At 43.8% G+C, this 24935-nt stretch overlaps 1 protein-coding gene across 2 annotated transcripts in view; it reads right to left on the reverse strand.

Moving 5' to 3' along the window:
• EYA2 (EYA transcriptional coactivator and phosphatase 2) overlaps window positions 1-24935 on the reverse strand; it is a 293919-nt gene that overhangs the window by 190896 nt on the left and 78088 nt on the right. For both annotated transcript variants that reach the window (XM_030826398.1, XM_030826397.1), the window contains exon 2: window positions 7925-8043. In XM_030826398.1, coding sequence (XP_030682258.1) covers window positions 7925-8033 — 109 coding nt within the window. In that variant the 5' untranslated portion in view covers window positions 8034-8043. The remainder of the gene's footprint in view (window positions 1-7924; window positions 8044-24935) is intronic.

Here is a 24935-nt window from a genome sequence, read left to right on the forward strand (position 1 = left end):
CAGAATTTCTTTCAATGACCCCCAGGTGCCTGCATCACCATTTTCTTGATGTCACTGTGCTCAACAGCTTTTTCTAGATGGCAGGTCAGATCCTGGACAGACACACTGAGGGTAGGGACGCAGGAGGTGTGTCAGCAAGCTTCCCATTCAGCTCAGGAATGATCTTGCCACAGCCTTGGCAGTGCCACTGAATACACTCTGAACAGTCCCATGGCCATCGCACCACAGCTTGCCAGAGGGGCAGAGAGGGCACAGGCAGTGGTCATGAGCACCTTTATGATGCCATGGTTGTCATAGATCCTTCTAGGGGGACAAGCAGATGGCATGCTGGAAATCTAGAGGGAGTAGGTCACCCCCATCTCAAACAAAGGCCATCAGCAAAAGGGACAGAGATGATGCCTCTTTGATGCCACCCTTCAGATCAGCCCCAAGCATCTCTAGGGTGATGAAGGTACCTTGTTCAGTGGCAGCAATGCCCCTTTTGGGATCTGGTGCCTGGCAGATGAAGGTGGACTTCCCACTCATCATAGCTTTCTGTTCTCAACCTTGTTGGTACCATTGAACTTGCCGTGATGGATTCATATTGGACCATGTAGGCTATGAGGTCAAGGTCAATGGAGGAGTCATTGATGGCAACTTAGGTCCACTTTGCTGGTAGTGAAAGCAGCTCTAATGACCTGGCACCCAACAGAACCAAATCTGTTTACTCTGAGCTTTGCCCCTTCTTCATCCTCCCCCAGGGCATGAGAATGAACCCACGGGATGAAGGGGCTGTGGCTGATGCATAATGGGCCAGCTGGCTGCCAGGTAGGGAGGGCAGAGTGCCTCCTCTATTTCCTTCTGAACTGTAAACTCTAAGCCTCCTCTTCTTCCCAAGCTTCCTATGGGTGAGGAGAGAGGGATCAGCTGAGCTCATTCATTCATTCATTCATTGCCAGGCATGAGTTCAGAACTGGGTTACAACAGTGAGTGTAATCCCCAGTGTTGGAGGATGGGCCTGGTGGGAGGTGACTGAAGAATGGGGGTGTATTTTCCCCTGGCTTCATGTTCTCACGATAGTAAGTTCTATCATGTTCTCATGATAGTGAGTAAGTTCTATCATGTTCTCACGTTAGTGAGTTCTCACAAAATCCGGTTGTTTAAAAGTGTGTGGCACCTGCCACCCCCCTCTCTTCCTTCTGCTTCAGCCATGGAAAATGTGCCTGCTTCTCCTTCGCCTTCCACCACAATTGTAAGTTTCCTGAGGCCTCCTGAGCCAGGCTTCCTGTACAGCCAGGCTTCCTGTAAGCCAATTAAATCTCTTTTCTTTATAAATTACCCAGTTTCAGGTATTTCTTTATGGCAGTGTGAGAACAGACAAATACAGTGAGCCAAGGCAGTCAGGGTCCCTGTCTTTATGGACCTGAAGCCTCCTGTCTAGTGAGTGAGATGGATAACAAACAATCACACAAATGAGTACTTAACTGCAATTATAACGAGGTGTGAAGGAAGCAATGGACATTTGGGACCAGTGCACCTGGAACCAGGATTCACCTGGGGATCTTGTTAAAACACAGGCTCTGATTGTTGGTCAAGGAAGCCTCCAGGTGATGCTGACGCTGCAGGTTCACAAACCACACTTTGAGGAGTAAGAGTTTAGACCACTGGCTAATACAAAACTACACACCACTAAGCATTATCACAATTTGGGGTTCATAAAAAGAAATCTCCATTCCAGAAGACACAAACTCAAGTGCATATTGGGGCCACAAAGACAATATAAATGTGCAAAGCAAAAGATCCAGTTTTAAGAGAGGAAATTAAAGCTTCAGTCTGTGCGTACTGAGTGCACACTTATGTGCAATTGTGTAATGTGAGTGACTGTGTGAAGCAACCTACCTGAGGACACACACCATGTTTCATTCATTCATGCAGTCAACAAGTGTTTATCATGCACCTACTGTGGGTCAAATCTACAACCCATTCTCATAATTTGTTGATGTTCTTTCCAAAGAAAACAGATAGGCTTAAGGGGTCAGATCCAAATTTAAATCCTGGCTGCGCTGCAATACAGCCGTGAGACCTTGCGCCCTTCACCTCTTCCCTCTGAGTCTCAGTTTTCTCATCTGCAAATTGGGGCAATATCTTGCACATATGCAGATGGGGCAGGTACCTGGCAAATGGTTAAGTGCTCAGCACAGACGAGCTATTATTAGCTTCTGCTCTCCTGGGGGCCCTTGGTTAAGCCACTTACATCCATGAGCCCAATTTGAATGTTCACACTTTTTTCACCTCTCACTGGGAGGATTAAGAAGCTAATGATTCTGAAAGCAGCAACCGCTGTTATGTTGCCTAATTGGACCCCAGGGGCCGGCTTCTAAGGGATCCTCCAGTGAGATGAGACAATTTGTAGTGCCAGCAAGATGTCTTGAGGCGAGTCTCTGCTATAAAGGTATACGTCTGTAAAATGTATCAGTTCATCTTCCTTGTGTGGGTGATTTAAATCACTCCCATACTAGGGACAGGGACAGCTGGAAAGACACCACACTAGGCATCCAGAAGTGTGTGCCCCAATTCTGACTGTCACTGAGAGGCTCTGTGACCATGAGCAAGCCCTTTGTCTCTTGTGGGAGGTGCCGCTGAGGACAGAAAGGAATGAGGCTGCAAGTCCCAGAGTGCGATGATTTTAGGGAGTCTATAAATACTCCCTCTTTGACTGAAATCATTGCAAATTAATTTTAGGCACATTAGAATCACAACAAGACCATCAAAGTCATAACGTTTCATTTCTGGAACTGGTTTAAGTCATCCTTTTAAAATGAATTTATTTCAAAGGAGTTGTTTTAAAGAAACAACAGGCCAGGCATGGTGGCTCATGCCTGTAATGCCAGCACTTTGGGAGGCTGAGGCGAGTGGATCACCTGAGGTCAGGAGTTCAAGACCAGCCTGGCCAACATGGCGAAACCCTGCCTCTACTAAAAATATAAAAATTAGCTGGGTGTGGTGGTGGGCACTTGTAATCCCAGCTACTCGGGAGGCTGAGGCAGGAGAATCACTTGAACCTGGGAGGCAGAGGTTGCAGTGAGCTGAGATCGTACCACTGCACTCCAGCCTGGGTGGCAAGAGCGAAACTTGGTCTCAAAAAAGAAAAAGTTAGTACCAAGTGGCAGTACAGGTTGTCTGAATATATGACAGAAAGTGGCTCGAGACTATGACATTTGTGAGCTACTGCCATCAGTGGAAGCTCTTTACCTGTGGAGGCCACGATGGGATTAATAGCACCCTTTCCCCCCACAAAGCGGGATTTCTGTTCTGCACAGGTAGAGGTTGTTCTCGGTGTGAACGGCTACAAAAGCCTTAAAGGTGAGAAGGATGAAGCTGATATGTGGTTCCCCAGGCCAGCACCTGGGCAAAGCTCTGGGCAGTTCAGCCTGGCTTGGATGAAATGAATCAAAACCCATCAGCCCCAGGTTGGAACCGGTAAGACTGAAACTGAAAATGAGGTCTTGTCATGCCCAGGGCAGAGGAGGTGCAGGAAGTGAGAGCAGCTGACAGCCCAGCTTGTAGCGTAGGGTGGTGGTTTCACCTCTCCTTGGAAACACTTAATGAGATTAGAGCATCAGTTTCTGAAAAATGCATTTGCATTTTAAAAGAAAAATTTTCCTGTATTCAGGGGAACTCCCCACCACCCCTTCCCAGAGACAGGATACAATCAATTCAAATCCATTTTTCCCTTGAATCATAAGGAATACTAGGTAATATTTCTCAAGTGGTTCCTACAAACAAACCAGGGTTACTGTGCCAAGGACTGCATGAGCGTGATCTCTTTATTCTCCACAACAACCTGGTAAGGAAATTATTATCATCAGTACGATGCCAATGTAGAAAATGAGGCAGGGGGAAGTGAAGGAAACTTTACTAAGGATTCAGAACCAATATCTCCCTAAAGTTATCTGGGTTCTTCAGCACCACTCTGTCTTCATCCACCCACCCCTTCACTCACCCAGAAATAATTTTTAAGGATCTACCATGAGTCAGGCACTAAGTTGCATGCTAAACAGGAACAGAAGTTTAAATATGTATATACGTTTGTATTAATATATGTAAAGTTTTTTGAGCACACTGCTGCTGCCTCAGGGCCTTTGCACTTGCTGTCTTCGCTGTGCGTAAGGCTCTTGTTCTGCGTAGCCATGTGGCACCCTCCCTTATCTCCTACACGTCTTAAGTGTTATCTTCTCAGGGACCTCTTTTCTAGCCACCCTAGCAAAAACTGCAACCCTCCACCCTTGCATTCCTCATGCTCCTCCCCTGCTTTTTTCCTTCACAGCACGCATAACTATGCAATGTGCTATATACTTTGGTTCTTTATCGTCATTGTCAGCTTTTTGCTTTGTCAGCACCCTAGTGTGGGCTCCATGAGGATAGGGTTTTCCATGCTGTCTCCCTCGTACTTAAAACCATGCCAGGCACATGGCTGATTAAACATTTGTTCAATAAATGAATGAACAAATGAATGAAGGAAGGGGCAGTTCCTTTCATTAGGAAAGACCTCTCTGATGAGAACTGAGGGAGGGCTGGTCCTGCAGAGCCTGGGTGAAGACTGGTCCAGACAGAGGAAACAGCAGGTGCAAAGGCTCAGAGGGCAGAATCATGCTTCTCAGTTAAAGCAAAGGAAGAGGGGCCAGGGGCTGGGCCCAAGGAGCAAAGGCGATAGGGAGATGAGTTTGGGAGGCTTCCAGGGATAGACAAGTAGGGCCTGGTGGCCAAGGATAAGGAATTCAGATCTTATTCTATACTTTTTAAGCACACTAAGTTCACTCCCTGTTTCAACTCATTTCATCCTCACACGGAGTCTGTGAAGTCGGTGGAATAATTACTCCCATTAAACCGATGGGGCAAATGGGTCTCAAGGAGGTTAGGCCACTAGCCAGGGTCCCACGGCTGGTAAGAAGCAGAGGTGGGAATGCAATGGAAGCCACTGGGGGGCTTCTTGGCTCCACGCTCCCTCCAGAATCCCCCTGAGTGCAGGTCCTGTGACTCATGACTCTCGGGGGTCCTCCTTTGAGTAGGACCTTTGAAGCCACCTAGTAAAGACCCTGTAATAGAAGGAATGGCCCAGGAAGATGGAGAACAGGAGGCCAGGCAGGGGGAGAGGAATAATCTGGCACTTGGGGGTCACGCTCCAGGGTGGAATTTCCCCTGCAGAGTCTCTGGAGTTCACCACATGCCCCATGAGAAAGTGTGTGTGTGTAACCTGACCTCACTGGCGCTACCTGTTCTGAATTTGGGAGCAACCTCTCTCTGCCCCATCGCTTCCACCCTCAAAGCCTTCACCATAGCAGCCAAATTGTTCCAGGGCAGTAGAAAGGGCGCTGACAGCTCCAAGTCACAAAAAGGAGTGTGTCTGTGGATTTCACCACTGTGGGAGAATTGAAGATCCAGGGTCTAGAGACTCTTACAGCTTGGCAGAAAGTGAGTTAGAAGTGGTTTACAAGTGGGAACTCTGGAACCAGAGTGCCTGGGTTTGATTCTCGTGTGACTTTAACCTGGTTACGTAACTCCTCCATGCCCCAACTTCCATGTCTGTAAAATGGGCTCATAGCCTAGTAGTTGTATAATAATTAAATGAGAAAGAGTACAGAGTACTGATCAGGAGAATAAACTCTGAAGTCAGACTATCTAGGTTCAAATCTGGGCTATCACCTGTGCCATCTCAATCAAGCTGCTTAACCTCTCTGCATTTTGGTTTCCTCATCTGTAAAACGGGGATAATAACAGTACCCACTTTTTAGAGTTGTGGAGATTAAATGAGTTAATAGAGTAATGCTGGGCACATGACAAGTGCCGAGTGTTTGTTCTGATGGTGATAGAGAGGGAGGAGAATGAATCTAGATTTATGTTGCTTTGAATAGTGCCTGGCAGAAAGTATGTGCTCATAAAAATTAAGGACAAAAGGGAGAGGCAGGGATTCATCCACAGGACAGCAGCCTCTCAGCTCCTACCAGTGGCAGCCGCCAGTGGGGAATGTGGGGGCCCAGGGTTGCTAAAGCTTTCAGTGGTTTTTTTTTTTTTTTTTGAGATGGAGTCTCGCTCTGTTGCCCAGGCTGGAGTGCAATGGTGCGATCTCGGCTCACTGCAACCTCCGCCTCTCGGGTTCAAGCAATTCTCCTGTCTCAGCTTCCCAAGTAGCTGAGATTACAGGCATGTGCCACCATGCCTGTCTAATTTTTGCATTTTTAATAGAGACGAGGTTTCACCATGTTGGTCAGGCTGGTCTTGAACTCCTGACTTCGTGATCTGCCTGCCTCGGCCTCCCAAAGTGCTGGGATTACAGGTGTGAGCCACCACTCCCAGCCAGCCTTCAGCCTTTTAAAATAAACCAGAACTCCAGATTTTTATGTGAATGCTCCCAATTTTTACAAATTCACTTTTACTTAAAACACAGTGTTAACCAAACAAAGACAAACTCCAGGGCCAGATGTGGCTGTGGGCTGCCCTGTGTGCAACCATGGTTTTGAATTTACTGTGGTTATTTGGTTCAGAGGAGAGCGACAATGGAATGGTACATTTAACCATGCACCACGCCCCCAAGGTGTGCCAGACACTTTACATCCCATCACCTCACTTCCTTCTTGCAATCAGCACCCTATGAAGTATGCCATTATGCCCCCATTTGACAGGTGAGAAAACTGAGGCTCAGAAAAGTTAAACAGTTTGCCTGAGATCATTTGGCTGAGAAGCAGTGGGGCTGGGATTCCCCCCTCAGCAGCCTATGCCCTTTCCTGTTACTACCGGCTCTCAAATGAAGACAGCTGACTTGTGTCTCTACTGAAGTTGACTTGTGTCTCTACTGAAGTTGACTTGTGTCTCTATTTGGAAAGAAAATGATGAATGTCTTTGAACGGGGCTCAGTAAATTTTCTCAACTCTCAAAGGCCCTAGGGCGGTTTACACGAATGGTCCAAAGTGCCAGGAAGAATGAGGGTGTGTTCTTCACCATCCAGTATTGGCATGAGAGCCCAAGCCACTTGGTGGCACTTTCATCAGCACAGTTCTAGCTCTGCAACCGGCATGCAAGGAGAAATGTCATTGTCTTGCTGACAGCAATAACTACTCATGGAAGCCTGGACTGGCTTCAAAGCCAATTCCTTGCGATGTTATATTCCACTAGACATGTCACTTTGGTTTCCCATGACAGTTACATAGCATTTGTGCCCCATGAGCTGGTGTCAAACAGATAATGAAGGAAAAACAACGAGGGGGTCTCAGGACAACAGCAGCAAATCCCAAAGCTGGCCAAAGAAAGGGTTAAGCCCAATGGTTAAACATAATAGCTTAATGCCTGTTGCTAACTCCAAGCTCTACCAGGAAGGCTGACAGATCCGAAACAGAACAAACAATAGCTGGAATTGTTCTAGTGAAAACTAGTTCGACTGCATCATTTGCCAATACTTTTTTAAACAACTTTAATTCTTCTCTGCTTCCTTGACTCCAACCCGACCTGAAAGCAAGAGGCAGACGAGTTCTTGTCCTAATGTCAAACCCCTGTAAGCAAGACGCCTGCTTGGACAAGGGGATGGCAGAGCAGAGTAGAGAGGACAGAGCTCAGAGCCAGAAACAGACACTGCAAAACACATCCAAGGGCTGGGCCTGGGACACGCCCCAGAGTGACTATCATCTGTGGTGGTGTCAGCATTTCTTGGAATCGGAGACCAAGAAAGGAAGTTCAAGACACAAACGAACACATTTTTACCTCTAACGATGAGACAGAATTGTTAGAGATGCACGCCAAAGTTTTGGTTCAGAGGCAAGCATTTAAATGGCAGGGGGAACAATTGTCCTAAGGACAGTACTTTGGAAAGGATGCATGTCCGTCGCTTACAACATTCTCACGGTGACCTAGGACCACCACACCTGTTGACCCAAACTCACAGCAGGAAGCCTACCTTCTCTGTCACTCAGAGTCCACACAGCGGCGTCAGCACGGTTAAACTTCAGTTTATCCAGACAGTCGCTGTTTACAGTGAGGCTGGGTGAGATCACTAGTTCTAGCATTTCCTTGTACCTGAAAGAAAACAAAGGGAAATATAATTTATTCATTAATTATGCATGCTTACTAATGATTCCTATTTCTTTCCCTAAGAGTATAAATATTAAAGCTGATTACCTAAACCCAGCCTTCTTATAAATTCTACATGATAAAAATTCACTAAACTTTTCATCAAAGGGAAATGAGAAATTAAAATGAAGTTCTTGCTCCCCGCTGGAGAATACACCCAGTTGATTAAAACATTCCCCTCCTTCTTGCTGTATTTTGCCATTAGAAAAATTATATTTTGGTCTCTTTTCAATGTCATATAAATGAGCCAGAGCAAACTAGGGCAACTTCCCAGCTGAGGAAGAGACAGATAGGCAGAGAGGGAGCGTTTGGATTTAGATTTCCAAAAGCCAGAGGCTTGGGGAGAACATGGAGTTGACTGCGGTTAAGAGAGAAAAACAGGCCGGGCGTGGTGGCTTATGCCTGTAATCCCAGCACTTTGGGACGACGAGGCGGTTGGATCACGAGGTCAAGAGATCGAGACCATCCTGGCCAACATGGTGAAATGCCATCTCTACTAACAAAAATACAAAAATTAGTTGGGCGTGGTGGCGTATGCCTGTAGTTCCAGCTACTTGGGAGGCTGAGGCAGGAGAATCGCTTGAACCCAGGAGGCAGAGGTTGCAGCGAGTCGAGATTGCGCCACTGCACTCCAGCCTCACAACAGAATGAGACTCCATCTCAAAACAAACAAACAAACAAACAAACATGGTACTACTTGCATGGACGGAGAAAAGCTCAAAAGGCGTAAGTGTCATTAACAACTCTCTAGGTGGCAACACTCCACAGCTCGTCACTGTGGACCTGACCAAGAGAGAACATACTGGCTCCTGAATTACCCATGATTTTTATAATATGTTATAGGGGGTGGGCAGGGGAGAGTAGGGATGAAGTCTCCTTTGGTCTTTCTCATTTTTTAATTGAAAACATTTCCAATCCTTGCACCATGTTGGTAGTCACTCCTTCTAAATTCTGGCCAGGCGCAGTGGCTCACACCTTCAATTCCAGCACTTTGGGAGGCCGAGGTGGGCAGATCACTTGAGCCCAGGAATTCAAGACCAGCCTAGGCAACATGGCGAAACCCTATCTTTACAGAAAAATACAACAAAGTTAGCTGGGCAGGGTGGCATATGCCTGTAGTCCCAGCTACTCAAGAGGCTGAGGTGGGAGGATCACCTGAGCCAGGGGAGATGGAGGGTGCAGTGAGCTGTAATCGTGCCACTGCATTCCAGCCACTGTGACAGAGTGAGACCCTGTCTCAAAATAAATATTAATAAATTCCCACCCACTGGGTTTAGAAAATGAGGTTTCTGGTTAACGCACACACCACTGTACATGGCGTAGCAATTTTCCAAGGTCTAAACTACAACCAGTAACATTTAATCCACAGTTGTCTTCAGAGAAAGGCTAAATTTATTGTGAGCACATAGTTATCACAAGGTCATCTTTGGCAAGATCAGTCATTATTCTGCTAATGAAACACAACGTAGCGATCGGTGGTGTGGTGCTTATAAACTCAGATCCCATTGTAAAAAGGTTGCGAATTCAAATCCCAGTGTGCTACCCACTACTTTGTGCAAGTTACCAAACTGCTCTAAGTCAAAAGTTTTCTCATCTGGAAAATGGTCACGGTGAAGATTAAAAAAGATGATTCATGTAAAAAAAGCACTATTTTAATAGCAACTTAAATGCTTATTCAAAATAAAGTTCAAAAATACAGCCGCCCCTCAGTATCCCAAGAGGGCTGTTTCCAGGACCCACCCCCGCCTCCCACCATGGACACCAAAATTTGCGGGTGCTCAGGTCCCTTATAAAAAATGGTGGAGTATTTGCATATAACCCACATGCATCCTCCCATATACTTTAAATCATCTCTAGATTACTTATAATGTCCAATGCAATGTAAATGCTATGTAAACAGTTGTTATATGCACTGTTTTAAAATATATATTATTTTATTCTTGGTTTTTTTATTGTTTTTTTGCCCCTGTATGTATGTATGTATATGTATATATATATATATATATATATATATATATATATAAATGGAGTCTTGCTCTGTCTTCCAGGCTTGAGTACAGTAGTGCAATCTTGGCTCACTGCAACCTCTGCCTCCCAGGTTCAAGCAATTCTCCTACCTCAGCCTCCCAAGTAGCTGGGATTTCAGGTGCACACCACCACACCCAGCTAATTTTTGTATTTTTAGTAGAGATGGGGTTTTGCCATGTTGGCCAGGCTGGCCTTGAACTCCTGGCCTCAGGTGATCTGCCTGCCTCAGCCTCCCAAAGTGTTGGGATTATGGGCGTGAGCCACTGTGCTCACCCCACCCCCTGAATATTTTTGATCTGTAGTTAATTGAATCCTTAGATTGGAACGAACTGTACTGTTAGTGGACACAGATGCATTCCACAAAAAGAAAATTACACTCAGGAATGATCAACACTGTTTTCAAGACAATGGCTAACTGCGGGGGTAGGAGGGGATGTAATTTTGGAAGTGGCACCTGGGGGGCTCAGACTGTGTAGTGTTTTAATTCAGGGGCTGACACTACCTATGGCCCGTAAGCCAAATCCAGCCCACAACTGTTTTTGTGTGACCCGTGAGTCAGGAACAGCTTTCACATTTTTAAACGGTTACAAAATAATCAAAAGAAGGATACTATTTCATAATATGTGAAAATGACACGAAATTCATATTTCAGTGTCCACAGGTAAAGTTTTATTGGAACACTGCCCTGCTCACTGGTTTACTATCCTGTCTGTGGTTACTTTCACACCACAGTGTTAAGCAGAGTAGTTTCAACAGAGACCATGTGTGGCCTGCAGAGCCAAAGGTATTTAGTATCTGGCAGCAAAAGTTTGCCAACCCCTGTATCAGTTAAGCAGGATGCTTGGTACCCTACTTTTGTATGTTTTACCCATCTTTGTATGCCTGAAACAATAATTTTTAAGTAAGAAAGCCCTTATCTCAGGCTTGCACATAGGAAGTACTTTCTGTATATGGACTTTTTGATCTGATGACAGAATCCCACCCTGATATGGTTTGGGCTTTGTCCCCTTCAACTCTCATGTTAAAATGTGACGTGATCCCCAGTGTTGTGGGGCTACTGGGAGGGGTTTGGGTCATAGGGATGGATCCCTCACAAACGGCTTGGTGTCCTCTCCATGGTATGAGTGAGTTCTTGTTCTGTTAGCGCACAGGAGAACTAGTTGTTTAAAAGAGCTGGGCTTCTCTCTTGCGCCTTCTGTCACCATGGGATGTGCCTGCTGGCCCTCCACCTTCCACTATGAGTAAAAGCTTCCCAAGGCCTCACCAGAAGCTGAGCAGATACTGATGCCATGCCAGTACCACCTGCAGAACCGTGAGCCAAATAAACCTCTTTTTAAAATAAATTACTCAGTATCAGGTATTCCTTTATAGCAATGCAAAATGGGCTAATACACACACAAATCAGCTCTATTGTTTATATCTTTATCTTGGAGATATATATCTATATATCTAATGTATATGTACACATTATATATACATTATATATATTATATATATCTAATGTTTATATAAATGTTGAGTCCTAAAATGTCCCCACGTATACATGCATGCTGGGTGCCTGTTTTCTTGTTTCTCAAATGCCACAGGCGCTCCAGGATAGAGGCCTAGGTGTCTTGCTCCCTCTAATACATCAAAGCATATTGTATGGTGCTTAGCAAACGGTACACATTGTATCTTTTATCTGGCTACAGGTGCCAGAAATTTGCATCTTATCTAAACTCATTCCCTTCATTCTTTTTGGTGTGTACAAATAATTAAAGGTTAAAAAAAAAACAATGAGGTTAAAAAATATCACTAGTCTCCAGATATCCAGATGCTATGAGAGTATTAGAAGCAGCAAATTGTTAGCCAACTGACCAAATGTGGTTAAAAACAAAATGAATTGTTTTCCCTACTCCCCAGGGTTTAAAAATATTTGAGGTAGTTGCCAATATTTAAAAATGAGACAATTTCACATACAAATTTAGATTTTCGGCTTTTCTTGAAAATATAAGAGTATTTCCTTATTCTTGCATGGCAGCAACCAGCTGGCACTGAACAGTGGCAGCCCAATTAAGTCAAGGCATGTGGGCTCCATTTTGTCACAGTACCCACCACTCCCTACTCTCTTACATTTGACGCTCTTTTTCCCTTTGTATTTCCTCCTGGTTCCTATAGGCATTTGCATTTGAGAGCTATGTCATATGTATTATCAGAAAAGCCTGCTAAGGAAAGAGATGGCAGTGTGACACTTCTGGCCTCAGTCACGTAGCTTATTTACTTTACTGAGTGTTGCTGTCATCCTTAAGAGCTCTTACACATCCAAAACAGCATTTGTTGATTTTAAGCAGAGCAGGAATGTGTTTATGAGTTTGAACTCTGGGACAGAGTATTGCTACTAAGGCTTCTGGTGTATTCACCTTAGGCCCTTGCCTAAAATTCTTGAAGGCCAAGCCAATGGGGAAATCATCTTTATTTCCTCCACAGCACTTAACACAGAATCTTGTTCATTCTGTCATCCAGTTACCATCTGTTGGAGGAAGGGAGGAAAGAAGGGGCAGAGGAAGAGAGGGACAGGGCAGAAGGAAATCTTATTTGAACCATCACTTTCTTCCAACAAGATTTTTAAAAGTTCCCATTTATCCTTATTCTCCACCACACCCTAGACAATGGTTCTGATATATTAAATATGTAAATGTTTCCTTATAAATGATGCCATGTTGTTTTATGTGTGGCATGTGTTTTAATTTAATGAATAATGTGCACGATATCTCACTCTGTTTAGAAGGCTTTTTATTTTCAGTCTACACTGATTTAAACATGTGCATATTACTGGATGCATATCAGCTTGTAGCTATAATTCTATACTGCACACCCACTCTACTGAATTTATGCATTGCCCTGGTGGTGAACAGCTAGGTAGCCTTTATCTCTCAGCCACCTTATAAACAATGCTGCAATGAACATCTCCATTCATCTTCATTTTTTAAAATGCAGTATCTCTCCATATATATATATATATATATATATATATACACACACACACACACACACATTCCTAAAATGTATTTATATCCAAGGTGGAGGATTTCTGTGTTATGGAGTATACGTGAACTGAACTTGAACAAGTACTAGCAGATTGTTCTTCATAATTCCTGTGCCATTCTAGATTCCACAGAAGTACATAAGGGTTCCAGTTTCACAATTTCCTGCTAACACTTGGCACTGCCCCACTTTCTACTTTTTGCCAAACTGATGCATGGAAAGCAATAACTCATAGTTATTTTGATTTTCATTTCTAGGATTACTAGTGAGTTTGAGCATATATTCACATAATTGTGGGCCATATGAATGTTTGTAAATTGTCTGTTCAGATGTTTTATGCTTGCCCATTTTTCTACTGGGTTTTCTATTTTTTTTTTTTCTTACTGATTTGCTAGAGTGCATTACAGAGTCTAGGTATCCATTGTGTTTTTCGAATGCTGTAAATTTCTTCTCTTAGTCTTTCATTTGTCTGCTTTCTTTATTTCTATTGTCTTTTGTAGGACAAAAAAATCCTTACATATTTACCTAATAATTTCTTTTTGTAGGTGTAAAAATCCTTTCTCTATTCTTGGGATTTTAAAATTTGTCTACATGTTAAACTATTCACTTAGAATTTTACCTTTCATATTTGTCTTTAATTCATTTAGAGTCTGCCTTTTTATGTGGTTTAAAGTTTAATTTTTCTCTATATTGAACAAAAATAAGCCATTTTTCCTAATATGTATTAAACTGTCCAACTGAGTGCACCTCCCAACTATGATGGGACAGCTTGTATTTTTAGTCAATCTCACTACCATGATCAAAAATAAAAGCTATAAAATATTGTCTTAAGGGATTGGAAGTCAACCAAGGCAGGTCCTGAGGGAACAAGATCCCAGAGAGATGAAAAACAGACCAAGTTTGACCTCTATCAATTTTCCCCTCAAGACATTTGCCAGTTTATAAGCAAAGAAGAAAAAAAGCAACAGCTTAGAGTTTTCCAGTCTTATGGAGCTGGGGAGAAAAAAACTGGAGTTCAGGATTACTAAAGCAGTTAGGACACAGGAGCAAAGATTGTAGAAATATGAGAACCACAGAGGTATGAGTCTGATATTGTTGACAGTTATTAGCCTTGAGGCATTTGCTCATACCCAGGCTGGATGCGGTGAGAGGCAGAGAAACCAAGCAAAAAGGGGTAGCTATGAAGGCAAGAAATTAAAAGCAGAGCTTTTTTGCAGTTGCCTAATTACAGGGAGGCAGAAATTGGAATTTGTGGCCAATAAGGATGAGGAGCCTTGAAAAACACTCAAGGCTTTTAACTGGGACCCTAAAGGATTACTTCCTTGGAGTAAGGGCAAACAAAATAGATCCTGCCTTGAGTCATCTCAATCCCATATTGGACCAAAGTGATTTGCCTCTACTATCATCAATAGCCAGAAGAAAAATTTTTCTTCTGGGGGAGATGTCATCTTCCAGAGTCTCCACAATGTTTTATACACAATAACAAAATTACGAGGCATGCAAAAAGACAAAACCAAATGATCAAAAACCAAGACAAAAACAAAAACAAAAACCTCACATGAGATTCAGCTATTGAAGTTGTCAAACATGGAGTCCCTAGCAACTGTGATAATATAATAAAAAATTGATTTAAGATGAGAATGCTGCTAAAAAAAACTAGGCTCTTTAAAAATGGAAATTACTGGTCAGGCGTGGTGGCTCACATCTGTAATCCCAGCACTTTGGGAGGCCAAGGCAGGTGGATCACCCAAAGCAGGAGTTTGAGACAAGCCTGGCCAACATGGTGAAACCCCATCTCTACTAAAAATACAAAAATTAGCCAGTTGTGGTGGCAGGTGCCTGTAATCTCAGCTACTCAGGAGGCTGAGGCAGGAGAATTGCTTGAACCCAGGAGGCAGAGGTTGCAGTGAGCTGAGATTGCACCATTGCACTCCAGCCTGGGTGACACAAGCAAAACTCTATCTCAAAAAAAAAAAAGGAAATTACAGAACTGAGAAATGAAATAATTAAAATTAAGAACTCAATAGATCAGTTGAACTACAGACTGGACATAGCAGATGAAAGAATTAGTGAACTGGAAGGTAAGTCAGTAAACAAATCTCAGGAATAAGGTTGAAAAACAGGTTTAAAAGAGCATAAAAGAAACACGGAACATGGTAAAAGATCTAGCACACATGCAATAGGAGCCACAGAAGGAGAGGACAGAGAGAGCAAGTCAGAAACAATATTTAAAGAGAAACTGACAGAAGACCTTCCCAGATGGAAGACAGACATCAAGTCATGGAATCAAGAAGTTCTGTGAATCCCAAAGATAAATACAGAGAAAAGCATTCTTGGGTATGTGATGGTTAAACTGCACATATGCACAAAGTAATCTTAAAAGCAGTCAGAGGGGGAATAAGAGACATAATCTTTAAAGAAGGTATAATAAGACTGAGAAGCAGCTTCTCAGCAGAATTGATGGAAACCAGAAAACAGTGGAATTTCATCTGCCACTGTGGAATTCTATGCCAGCAAAAAAATACTTCAAAATGAAGACAAAATCAAAATGAAACAAACCAAAATTAAGATTGTTTGCCATCAGTAAACCTGCACTAAAAAAGAATGTTCTGGAAGCATGAAAATCCAGCAAAGATAAAGAACAACATAAAAGGGTAAATATGTGAGCAGGAGGAGGATAGATAAATACAATTAACATGTTTTAAGAACCTTGAATTTTCTTGGAAATGGTAAAAGTACTAATTTATAGTAAACTTTTAGATATATCAAGAATGTATCCTATAATATTTAGGGTAACCACTTAAAGAATAATAATAAATGTAAACATTTCATGTACATTTGTATTATATTACATTAATTACGGTAAATGCAAACAGAATAAATACAACACTTGAAAGACAAAGATCACCAGACTGACTTTAAAAACCTAACTACATGCTTATTACAAGAGATCCCTTTTAAATATAAAGACATACCAAGATTCAAAGCAAGGATTCAATAATATGAATACAACACAATACCCCAAGTAGATTTTAAAATAAAAACCATTATTAGAGATTGACAGGGACATACAATAATGATAAAATAATCCACCAATATATGATAATTTAAAAGTGTATTTTTTCCAAAATTAATGTGCATGAAGAAACGGACTTGACTGATTCTAGGGCTCTGTTAGGCCTAGAATTAGATCTGCAAAATCTAAAATACCTATACCAATTAAAATACCTATAGCAATCAAAACACACCATCCTTTGGAGGCAAATAAATGAACAGCACTAATAAAGCCAAAGCTACAGAAATATTAATCTTCACAAAGTAAACATGACCCTGACTTGAGAACCTGACAATTGTTCTTTCTTGCTGTCAGCTACAGCTACAGGCACTGGTGACTTGCAGAAGCAAACTATTAGCCACAGAGTATAGGAATGTGAACAAGCAACTCAAGGCAACTCGGTTTCCAGAGTTAGTAAAACCCTTCCAAAAATTCTAGTCTTGGTTCTCATTTCCCAAGCACTTATTATATGCCAGGCAATTTTCCTGATCACATTTACTTTATCTCTTTTAATTCTCTCAACCACGCTGGGAGATAGAAGGATCTGTCCTGTATTTCCTCAAAGGCCGACTAAACACAGATTTAAGTCTGAGCAAAGTGTAGACACCAAGAAAACGTGAAATCATTCCTGTTTGGTGAAGTTATCCTTTTCTGCCATGAGGATCTAAAAAGAAGCTTTTCAAACATCAGTGCACTCCACCAGTTGATGGATGGATAAAGAAAATGTGGTATGCATATACAGTAGAATATTATTCAGCCATAAAAAAGAATGAAATCCTGTCATTTGCAGCAATATGGATGGAATTGGAGGTCATTATGTTAAGTGAAATAAGCCAAGGACAGAAAGACAAATATGGCATGTTCTCAATCACAAGTGGGAGCTAAAAAAGTAGATCTCATGAAGATAGAGAGTAGACTGTGATTACTAAAGGCCAGGAAGGGTGGTGGGGAGGATGAAGAGAGGTTGATTAATGGGTACAAATATACAGTTAGAAGGAATAAGAGCTAGTGTTCAATACAACAGTAGGGTGACTATAATTAACAATAGTTTATCGTACATTCAAAATAGCTGGAATATAGAGTAATTTGAATGATGCTAACATAAAGAAAAGATACATATTTAAGGGGATGAAATCCCAATTATGCTGATTTGATCTGTACACATTATGTGAATGCATCAAACAATCACAGGCACCCTGAAAATATGTCCCTCTATTATGTATCAATAAAAAATAAAACTAAACAAAATTGTAAAAAAGTTTCAGCACACAGTGAGTTTTTTGGCATATGAACCACGCTGTTTTATTATTGAACTGGATGATACAATGCAGGAGGGAGGCCAGTCTCTGGTGTTTGAGGCTGCTAAAGGTCTCAACCTGGCCCTGATTATATTGCTTAGTTTATAGATACTAGAAATAAAAACAGCTCACATTTACAGAGCATTTACTCTGAGGCTTAAATCTCTCTGCACGCACTGGCTCATTTCATCCTATGAAGTAGGTAGAGATAAAGAGACAGGTTCAGAGATTGACCTGGCTAGTTAGTGGTAGAGCCAGGATTCTCAACCAGGTGATCTGGCTCCAGATCTGTGCTCTTAACCACCGCTTGCAAATAGCTCTGGATCACAATTTCAACTCAGGGCCTATTCAGCTCTAAAGTCTACTAAGCTACCCAGTCCGAGCACCAGACCTGTTTTCTGCTCCGGGGGTTCAAATCCCAGCTATGTTGTTATCAGCGGTGTAACCTTGGGCAAGTTATTTCACTTATCTGAGCCTCAGTTCTATAAGATGGAGAAAATACTACCCTCCCCGCCAGGTTGTTCTGAGAAAAATGAGTCAGAGAAGGCATGAGTGAGTGGGTATTCAACAAAGGGCAGCTGAGATTATTTGCATTCACACAGACAAAGGCTTAAAACACACCATTTGTTTCATTCCAGGTAGACACCTGAAACTGTCATGAGGATCACCCGGAAACCATTGGTTGCTACTGTGGTTTGAGGGGCAGAGTTGAGCACTGCTGCAGTTTGGGGGGGAAGGCTTCCTTCACATTCTCCCCACTCTTCCCCACCTCACAATTACCTGAAATTGGAGACCAGCTTATTCTCTATGCGGGGGAAGGAAGAGAGAACTCAGCCTTCAAGGAATCTGGGGCAGGAGAAAGACTTAGCTTCCCTTTCACGAAGGCAGGAAAGGGAAAGGAAGCAAAAGCATGGAATTCATTTACAAAAAAAAAAAAAATTTTCCTTTGTTGCATTGTTGCAAAACCCTGATAGCCTGGCTACTTCAGAAGAGAGCCTGAAGGAGCGGGAAGAAAGAGACATTCAGGAGCCCCCACCCTCTGGCCTCCTTGGCCTGCTGCTGCCTGCGGCTTGTGCCATTTGTTACCCTTGTCACCACTCCTGTCCCTGGGGACTGGGAAGAAGTTGGGGAGCCCGAGAGATGACAGCTGGAGGGTGGGAGCAGGGGTAGCTTCAAAGGCTGGGAGGGATCAAAAGCAGATGGAGGGTCCCAGGCGGGTGGGCCACTCACCTTTCCACACCCCCGTGAGTGCACCAGCTACCTTGGCTGAGGACAGTGGCCCTGCCTGTTAGATGCAGAGGACAGATGGCCAGTCGGCTAAGGGGACTTTGGAGAGGGCCACTCCCAGCATCCTTCACGGGCTGAGAAATCAAAGCCTGCTGACTTCAATCACAGGCTTCTGGACAGACAGCAGCTGTGGCCCAAACCTGGACGTCTCTGATAGCCTCCACCAGCCTCATTCAATTTCCATTCAAAATACATCTGTGAATCACAAACCAATTTGGCTTCCCCCATTTCAGGGGGCAGTTGCTCACACCAAAAGCTCAGGATTGCTCTTACTTTTCCCTCTCCTTCAATGCTCACATCCAATCCATCTCCAGGCCTTATAAAGTTCACCTCCACGGCCATGGCCCAGGTCCAAGCCACTGTCCTCTCTGCCCAGGAAGACCACCACAGCACCCCCTGCCCACCTCCCTGGGGCCACCGTGGCCTCCCTCCAGTTTGTTCTCTGTGCAGCAAATGACAGCATAAATCTGAACCTGTCCCCCTCACCTCATCCTTGCTTATAACCTCCGATGGCTTTCCATTGCTCTTAAGATGAAGCAAAGAGTTCCGAACATAGCCTTGATCTGGCTTCTCCTTGCCCAATGTCTGATTCCAGCACCCTGGCCTTTCTCTCGCTCCACACTCCCTCTTGCCACAGGGCCTTTGCACATGCTGTTCTCTCTGACTGGAACTCCAGTCCCTCCTGCTCACCCTGCAGAGTCCTCAGTTGCGGCAGGATTTCCCCAGGCTCTCCCTGAGCAAGCGATTCCTCTCCTGCAGCTTTCACAGGCCCATGGCCCTCTCTCACACACACCAGTCACTGTAACAGTTTTTACAGGTGTTTGTGAGTTATTTAATTTCCCTAGGTCTCCCCATGACTCTCAGTCCATCTGGCTTGGCTGGGACTGCCCCTACTAACAAGCTCTGAGCCTGGCAATTAGCATCTCCCATTCCTCGGTCTACAGTGATTGGCTCCAGGGTGGTGGTCACATGAGCCACCCGGGGCCAACAGGAGGCCCAAGATGAACTGCTGGAGAAGAGATGCTCTCTCCTGCTGCACACAAGCCCTAGAAGATGTCTACCTGGAGCTGTGGGCAGCCCCTTGCCTGCAGGACTGCAGACTGCCTTTCTGTTTTGATATAGGGGTATCACGCCCCAGGTGTTCAGTGTGAAAAATTAGAGTAGGAATCAGCTGTGGGTCCAGCCAGTGAAATTCAGGGGCTGTTGTCACTTCAACAACTTTGGGGAAGAACTCCACAAGCCACAAGGATGTGATCACAAATCCCTCCTCCTGTCCACACCTCCATCCTCCCCTACCCTGTCTCCCTTAACATGGGGAAGTGTCATTGAATAGAAGTTGCGGGGCAGGGCTGCAATGCGTTGGGAACCATCCCCCCAGATAAATAAGGCAAATTCAGTTTCCTTTGCCAAGGCTAGAAGGCAGATAAACGGATCAGGAACACAGTTCACACTAAAGCCATTCACTGATTCATTCACTGAGTCAGGCTGCCCATCATTTAGAATCACTGATGCTGTTTACGTAGCACACCAAAGAGCAAAGCTGCTACTCCTTCACTAATTGATATCATCTTTCTTCCCCTTCCCCTGTCCTTTAAGGGCCTTCAAAGAACCAGGGACTGTCTCAGACATTGAGGATACAGTGTCCAACCAGACAGACAAGTTCCCGCTCCCCTGAAGTTGGCATTTCAGAGTGGGATTTGCTATCTGACTTAGTAGGAATTCCTTAATGGGTGACGCCAACTAGTCCACCTGTGCCTCCTACTGCTGAGATAAGAACCGCATGGCCCTTTCTCTCTTAAAATAAAATCTTGGTTACCCAAATAACATCTAAAAACATTTGTAAATACATTTTAAAATTTCAGATAAGATTAGAGCCACATTGGGGCACTACCTCCTACCAGATGTATCCACAATTAATAAGATAAATAGCTTATAAACACAAACACCCACACACATTCATTAAAATACACAGTATTGTTTTTGCAAATGTGTTTTGTGAATGTGTTGTTACCGCTATTGATCTGGTACATCTTGTTCCAGGATGTTTTTTCACTCTAATAATAAAATACCATGCCATGACACAGAGATCTAGTTTATTCTTTCTCACTGCTGCACGGTATCTGCAGGTATGTCTATTCCACAGTCCACCGGTCCAGTCCTCAGGGGTCCCACGTTGTTGTTATGATAACGAATTCTACAATGACTGGAGCAGGTCTTCTTGGGTGCACGTGCCTGGAGTTCTCTAGAAGTGATACCCCAAGGAAAAACTGCTGCGCCCCCCAGTTTAAAACTATAAAACCCGTTTGCATATCACTCCTCAGAGCGGTGAGTCCAACTTATATTCCCAGTAGAATGTCCCAAGTCTTCACCCACTGTGCTGTTTTTACTCCTTGATCAGAAAGATTTATCCAAAAACTCTCTTAGGGTCCGGGCATGGTGGCTCACGCCTGTAATCCCAGTACTTTGGGAGGCCGAGGCGGGTGGATCACGAGGTCAGGAGATTGAGACCATCCTGGCTAACACGGTGAAACCCTGTCTCTACTAAAAATACAAAAAATTAGCCGGGCATGGTGGCACGCACCTGTAGTCCCAGCTACTCGGGAGGCTGAGGCAGAAGAATGGCGTGAACTGGGGAGGCAGGGTTTGCAGTGAGCCGAGATCGCACCACTGCACTCCAGCCTGGGCGACAGAGTGAGACTCTGTCTCAAACAAAACAAAACAAACTAACAAACAAACAAACCCCCAAAAACTCTCTTAGGAAGACATAAACAGTTATTCTATTTTTATAGAGACAGGGCCTTGTTGTGTTGCATAGGAAATCCTGGTGTCCACCTCCCGGGCTCAAGCAATCCTCCTGCCTCAGCCTCCTGAGTAGCTAGGACCACAGGTGTGCACCATCACACCTGGCTAGTGTTTTCATTTTTATTTTTTTGTAGAGACAGGCATCTCACTTTGTTGCCCAGGCTGGTCTCCAACTCCTGGGTTCAGGTGATCCTCCTACTTTGGCCTCCCGAGGTGCTGGGATTACAGGTGTGAGCGGCCGCACTCAGCTTACATAAGCAATCGCATAAGCAATATGCCTCCCCAGCAGCCTATTCAGAGCACCATCCTTCAGCCAAGCAGACTGAGTCCTAGGGAGTCCTATGACGAAAGGAAACCAGCTTGAGTCTTGAATCTCAGTTCCAGACTAAATTCTCTCACCTATGCTTGATGAATTCTCATTCATAAGAGCTTGGCATAGAATAAAAAGTAAAAACAGCTGGTGGGAAAGCTTTTACTCTACTTCCTCCTGGGTTCAAGTGATTCTCCTGACTCAGCCTCCCGAGTAGCTGGGATTACAGGCGCATACCACCACGCCCGGCTAATTTTTGTATTTTCAGTAAAGATGGGGTTTCACCATGTTGGCCAGGCTGGTCTTGAACACCTGACCTCAGGTGATCCACCCGCCTCAGCCTCCTAAAGTGCTAGGATTACAGGCATGAGCCACCGTGCCCGGCCTGTTTCCCTCATTCTTGATCGCATGTAAAACAAGGGCCCATCGTTTGGTCAATCAATCCAATTTTGCTGTCCCTGGTATTTTTAAAAACTTTTTTCATTTTATTTGATTTTATGTATTTTATTTTTTAAGAGCCTGGATTTCACTATGTTGCCTAGGCTGGTCCTGAACTCCTGGGCTCCAGCAGTCCTCCTGCCTTGGCCTCCCAAAGTGCTGGGATTACAGGCGTGAGCCACTGTGCCCGGCCAAAACTTTTTATTTTGAGATGGTTTTAGATTCACAAAAAGTTGCAAAACGTAGTACAGAAAGGTCCTGAGTACCCTTCACCCAATGTCTTCCCCCCTGTGATTACAGCTTACATAACCATAGTACAATGTCAAAGCCAAGAAACTGAGGTTGGTGCAGTGTGTGTGTAGTGCTGTGTCATTTTATCACATGTGCAGCTCTGCATAATCACCACTGCAATCTAGAGAACGATTCCATCACCACAAAGATTTCCCTGTGCTGCTCCTTCATAGGCACACCCACCCCAGACCCGCCCGACCCAAAACCCTTAACCCCTGGCAACCACTAATCTGTTCTCCATCTCTAAAATGTCATTTTGAAAATGTTATATAAATGGAATCACGCAGTATGCAACCTCTTGAGATCGGCTTTTTAGAAAAACACATGATGCAAGTTCAGATGCCTGCATTTTACGATGCGTGTTCCAATATTCTCTGGGCCCACAAGACGCAAGCTTCAAAAAGGCACCCAACGTGCAGTGACAGACTGGGACAGGACCACACACGTTCTGCTTGATTCCTGGTTGGGTTCAGCAGGGCCCTGGAGCAAAACGTAGAACTTTATAGAATATGTCTCATGCAGAGCCATTAAAAAGAAAAAAAGAAAAGCCAAACCAAACCCACACCCCAATCCACAACCACCAAAACAAGGCACAAAGCAAAACACCAAGGATGGCTGCCAAGGATGGCTGGACAACACGGAGTGCTTGAGGCCACTGGGGGAGTCCTGGAGTCCTGGTATCCTACGAAGAGGCAGGCAGGAGATCCAGGGAGGAAAGAGAATCCTCAGGTTGCAGAGGCATTTTGCTTTCAGATACCACACCAGCAACATTGCCCTTCACTGTTCCTCTTCCTTTCCTTCACCCCAACCATAGCCCATTGCAATGACCTGGACCCAAGTGAAACCACTGAAACTGTGGTGAGCTTTGTTCTGAGTCTACAGAGCAAGGGCATTTTTACTGCAGGAAGGGAATCAGGCGGGAGAGAAATGTTGGAGAATGGGTAAGAGAAACTGAATATTGGAAACCAAATATGAGAGTATCTTCGCTTGGTCCAAATTATTAATTGTGCCCCCACGAAACGCTGAGCACTATGAAAGTGAATATAATAGTAGTTCACGTACATTAACTGCTGTCTACGAGCCAGACATTGTTTTAAGTGCCCTTTCATATTTCAGTCCCCTTAATCTTCCCAATAGCCCCTGTAGAACTTTAATCCCATTTTACTGATAAGGAAAGTGAGGACAGAAATTGAAGACATTTGCCTAAAATCAACGGTAAGTAGCAGAGATGGATTGAGAGCCCCGTGCTTTGAATGTTCCACTCTTCTGCCATCTGCCACTGACAGCAGCAGATGTCTTAAAATTAATCTCTTCTAATGACTGATCTCCTCTAATTACATCATTACCCCGAAATTGAAAGAGCCGTGCAGTGATTCATGAGTTTTTTCAAAAATGTTTTTATTCTTGTTTTGAGGTTGGCTGAACTTTATGCAATTTCATACGATGAGGGTTTTTTTTTTCCTCCTTCTCTTTTGGTCAGATGGCTTCATAGTGGGGCTAGAAGTTTTTTTAATGAAAATTTTCCAACATATACAAAAGTAGACGGAATAGTGGAATGAACTTCTGTGCACCCATTACTTAGATGCAACAATGTTCACGATTTTTACTAAATGTGTCTCTTCTCAGAATTTTGGTTTGTTTACTTTTCTCTTTGCTGAAGTGTTTAAAACAAATTCAAACTTGAAGTCTCTTCTCTCCACCACACTTCACTTAAAACTATGGACATTTTCTATTATCACATCTAACAAAATTCACACTCATTCCTTGTGCCGTCGTGAACACAGTCTACATTCAATCTTCCCCAGTTGTCTCCACACACCTTTGTAAGGGTGGATTGTAAGATAGGGGATGTAAACGAAGTCTGCACAGTAGATTTGCTTATTGTATCGCCTACATTTATTTAATCTAGAATAGCCTCCCCCTCCTTTTTATACAGACTCTTCATGTGTTGGAGAAACTAGGTTAGTTGTGTTGTAGAATATCTCACGTTCTGTATTTGTCTGTCTGCCTTTTCATGGTGTTGTTAATGCATTTCTCTTTTCATTGTATCTCCCATAAATTAGCTTGAAATGTGATTAGGTTCAGAGCAATTTGGGGGAGGGTAGCAACGTTCTGGAATTTGTGCTGGGCTTTCACCATTGCATCTCAGCAGGCGTCCCAGGTGTCTCCCTTCTAGTGACACCACGAGGGCCCTCGTGTTCAGGTAGCACCACCTGCTTCCTCCATTATAAAGTCCCCCATTAACCTCCGATCTCACGGTTTCATCCACTAATGTTCGTGGCCTGAATCAATTCTTTCATTAGGA

The sequence above is a fragment of the Nomascus leucogenys genome, chromosome 13, assembly GCF_006542625.1.
Source record: "Nomascus leucogenys isolate Asia chromosome 13, Asia_NLE_v1, whole genome shotgun sequence".
NCBI lineage: Eukaryota > Metazoa > Chordata > Mammalia > Primates > Hylobatidae > Nomascus > Nomascus leucogenys.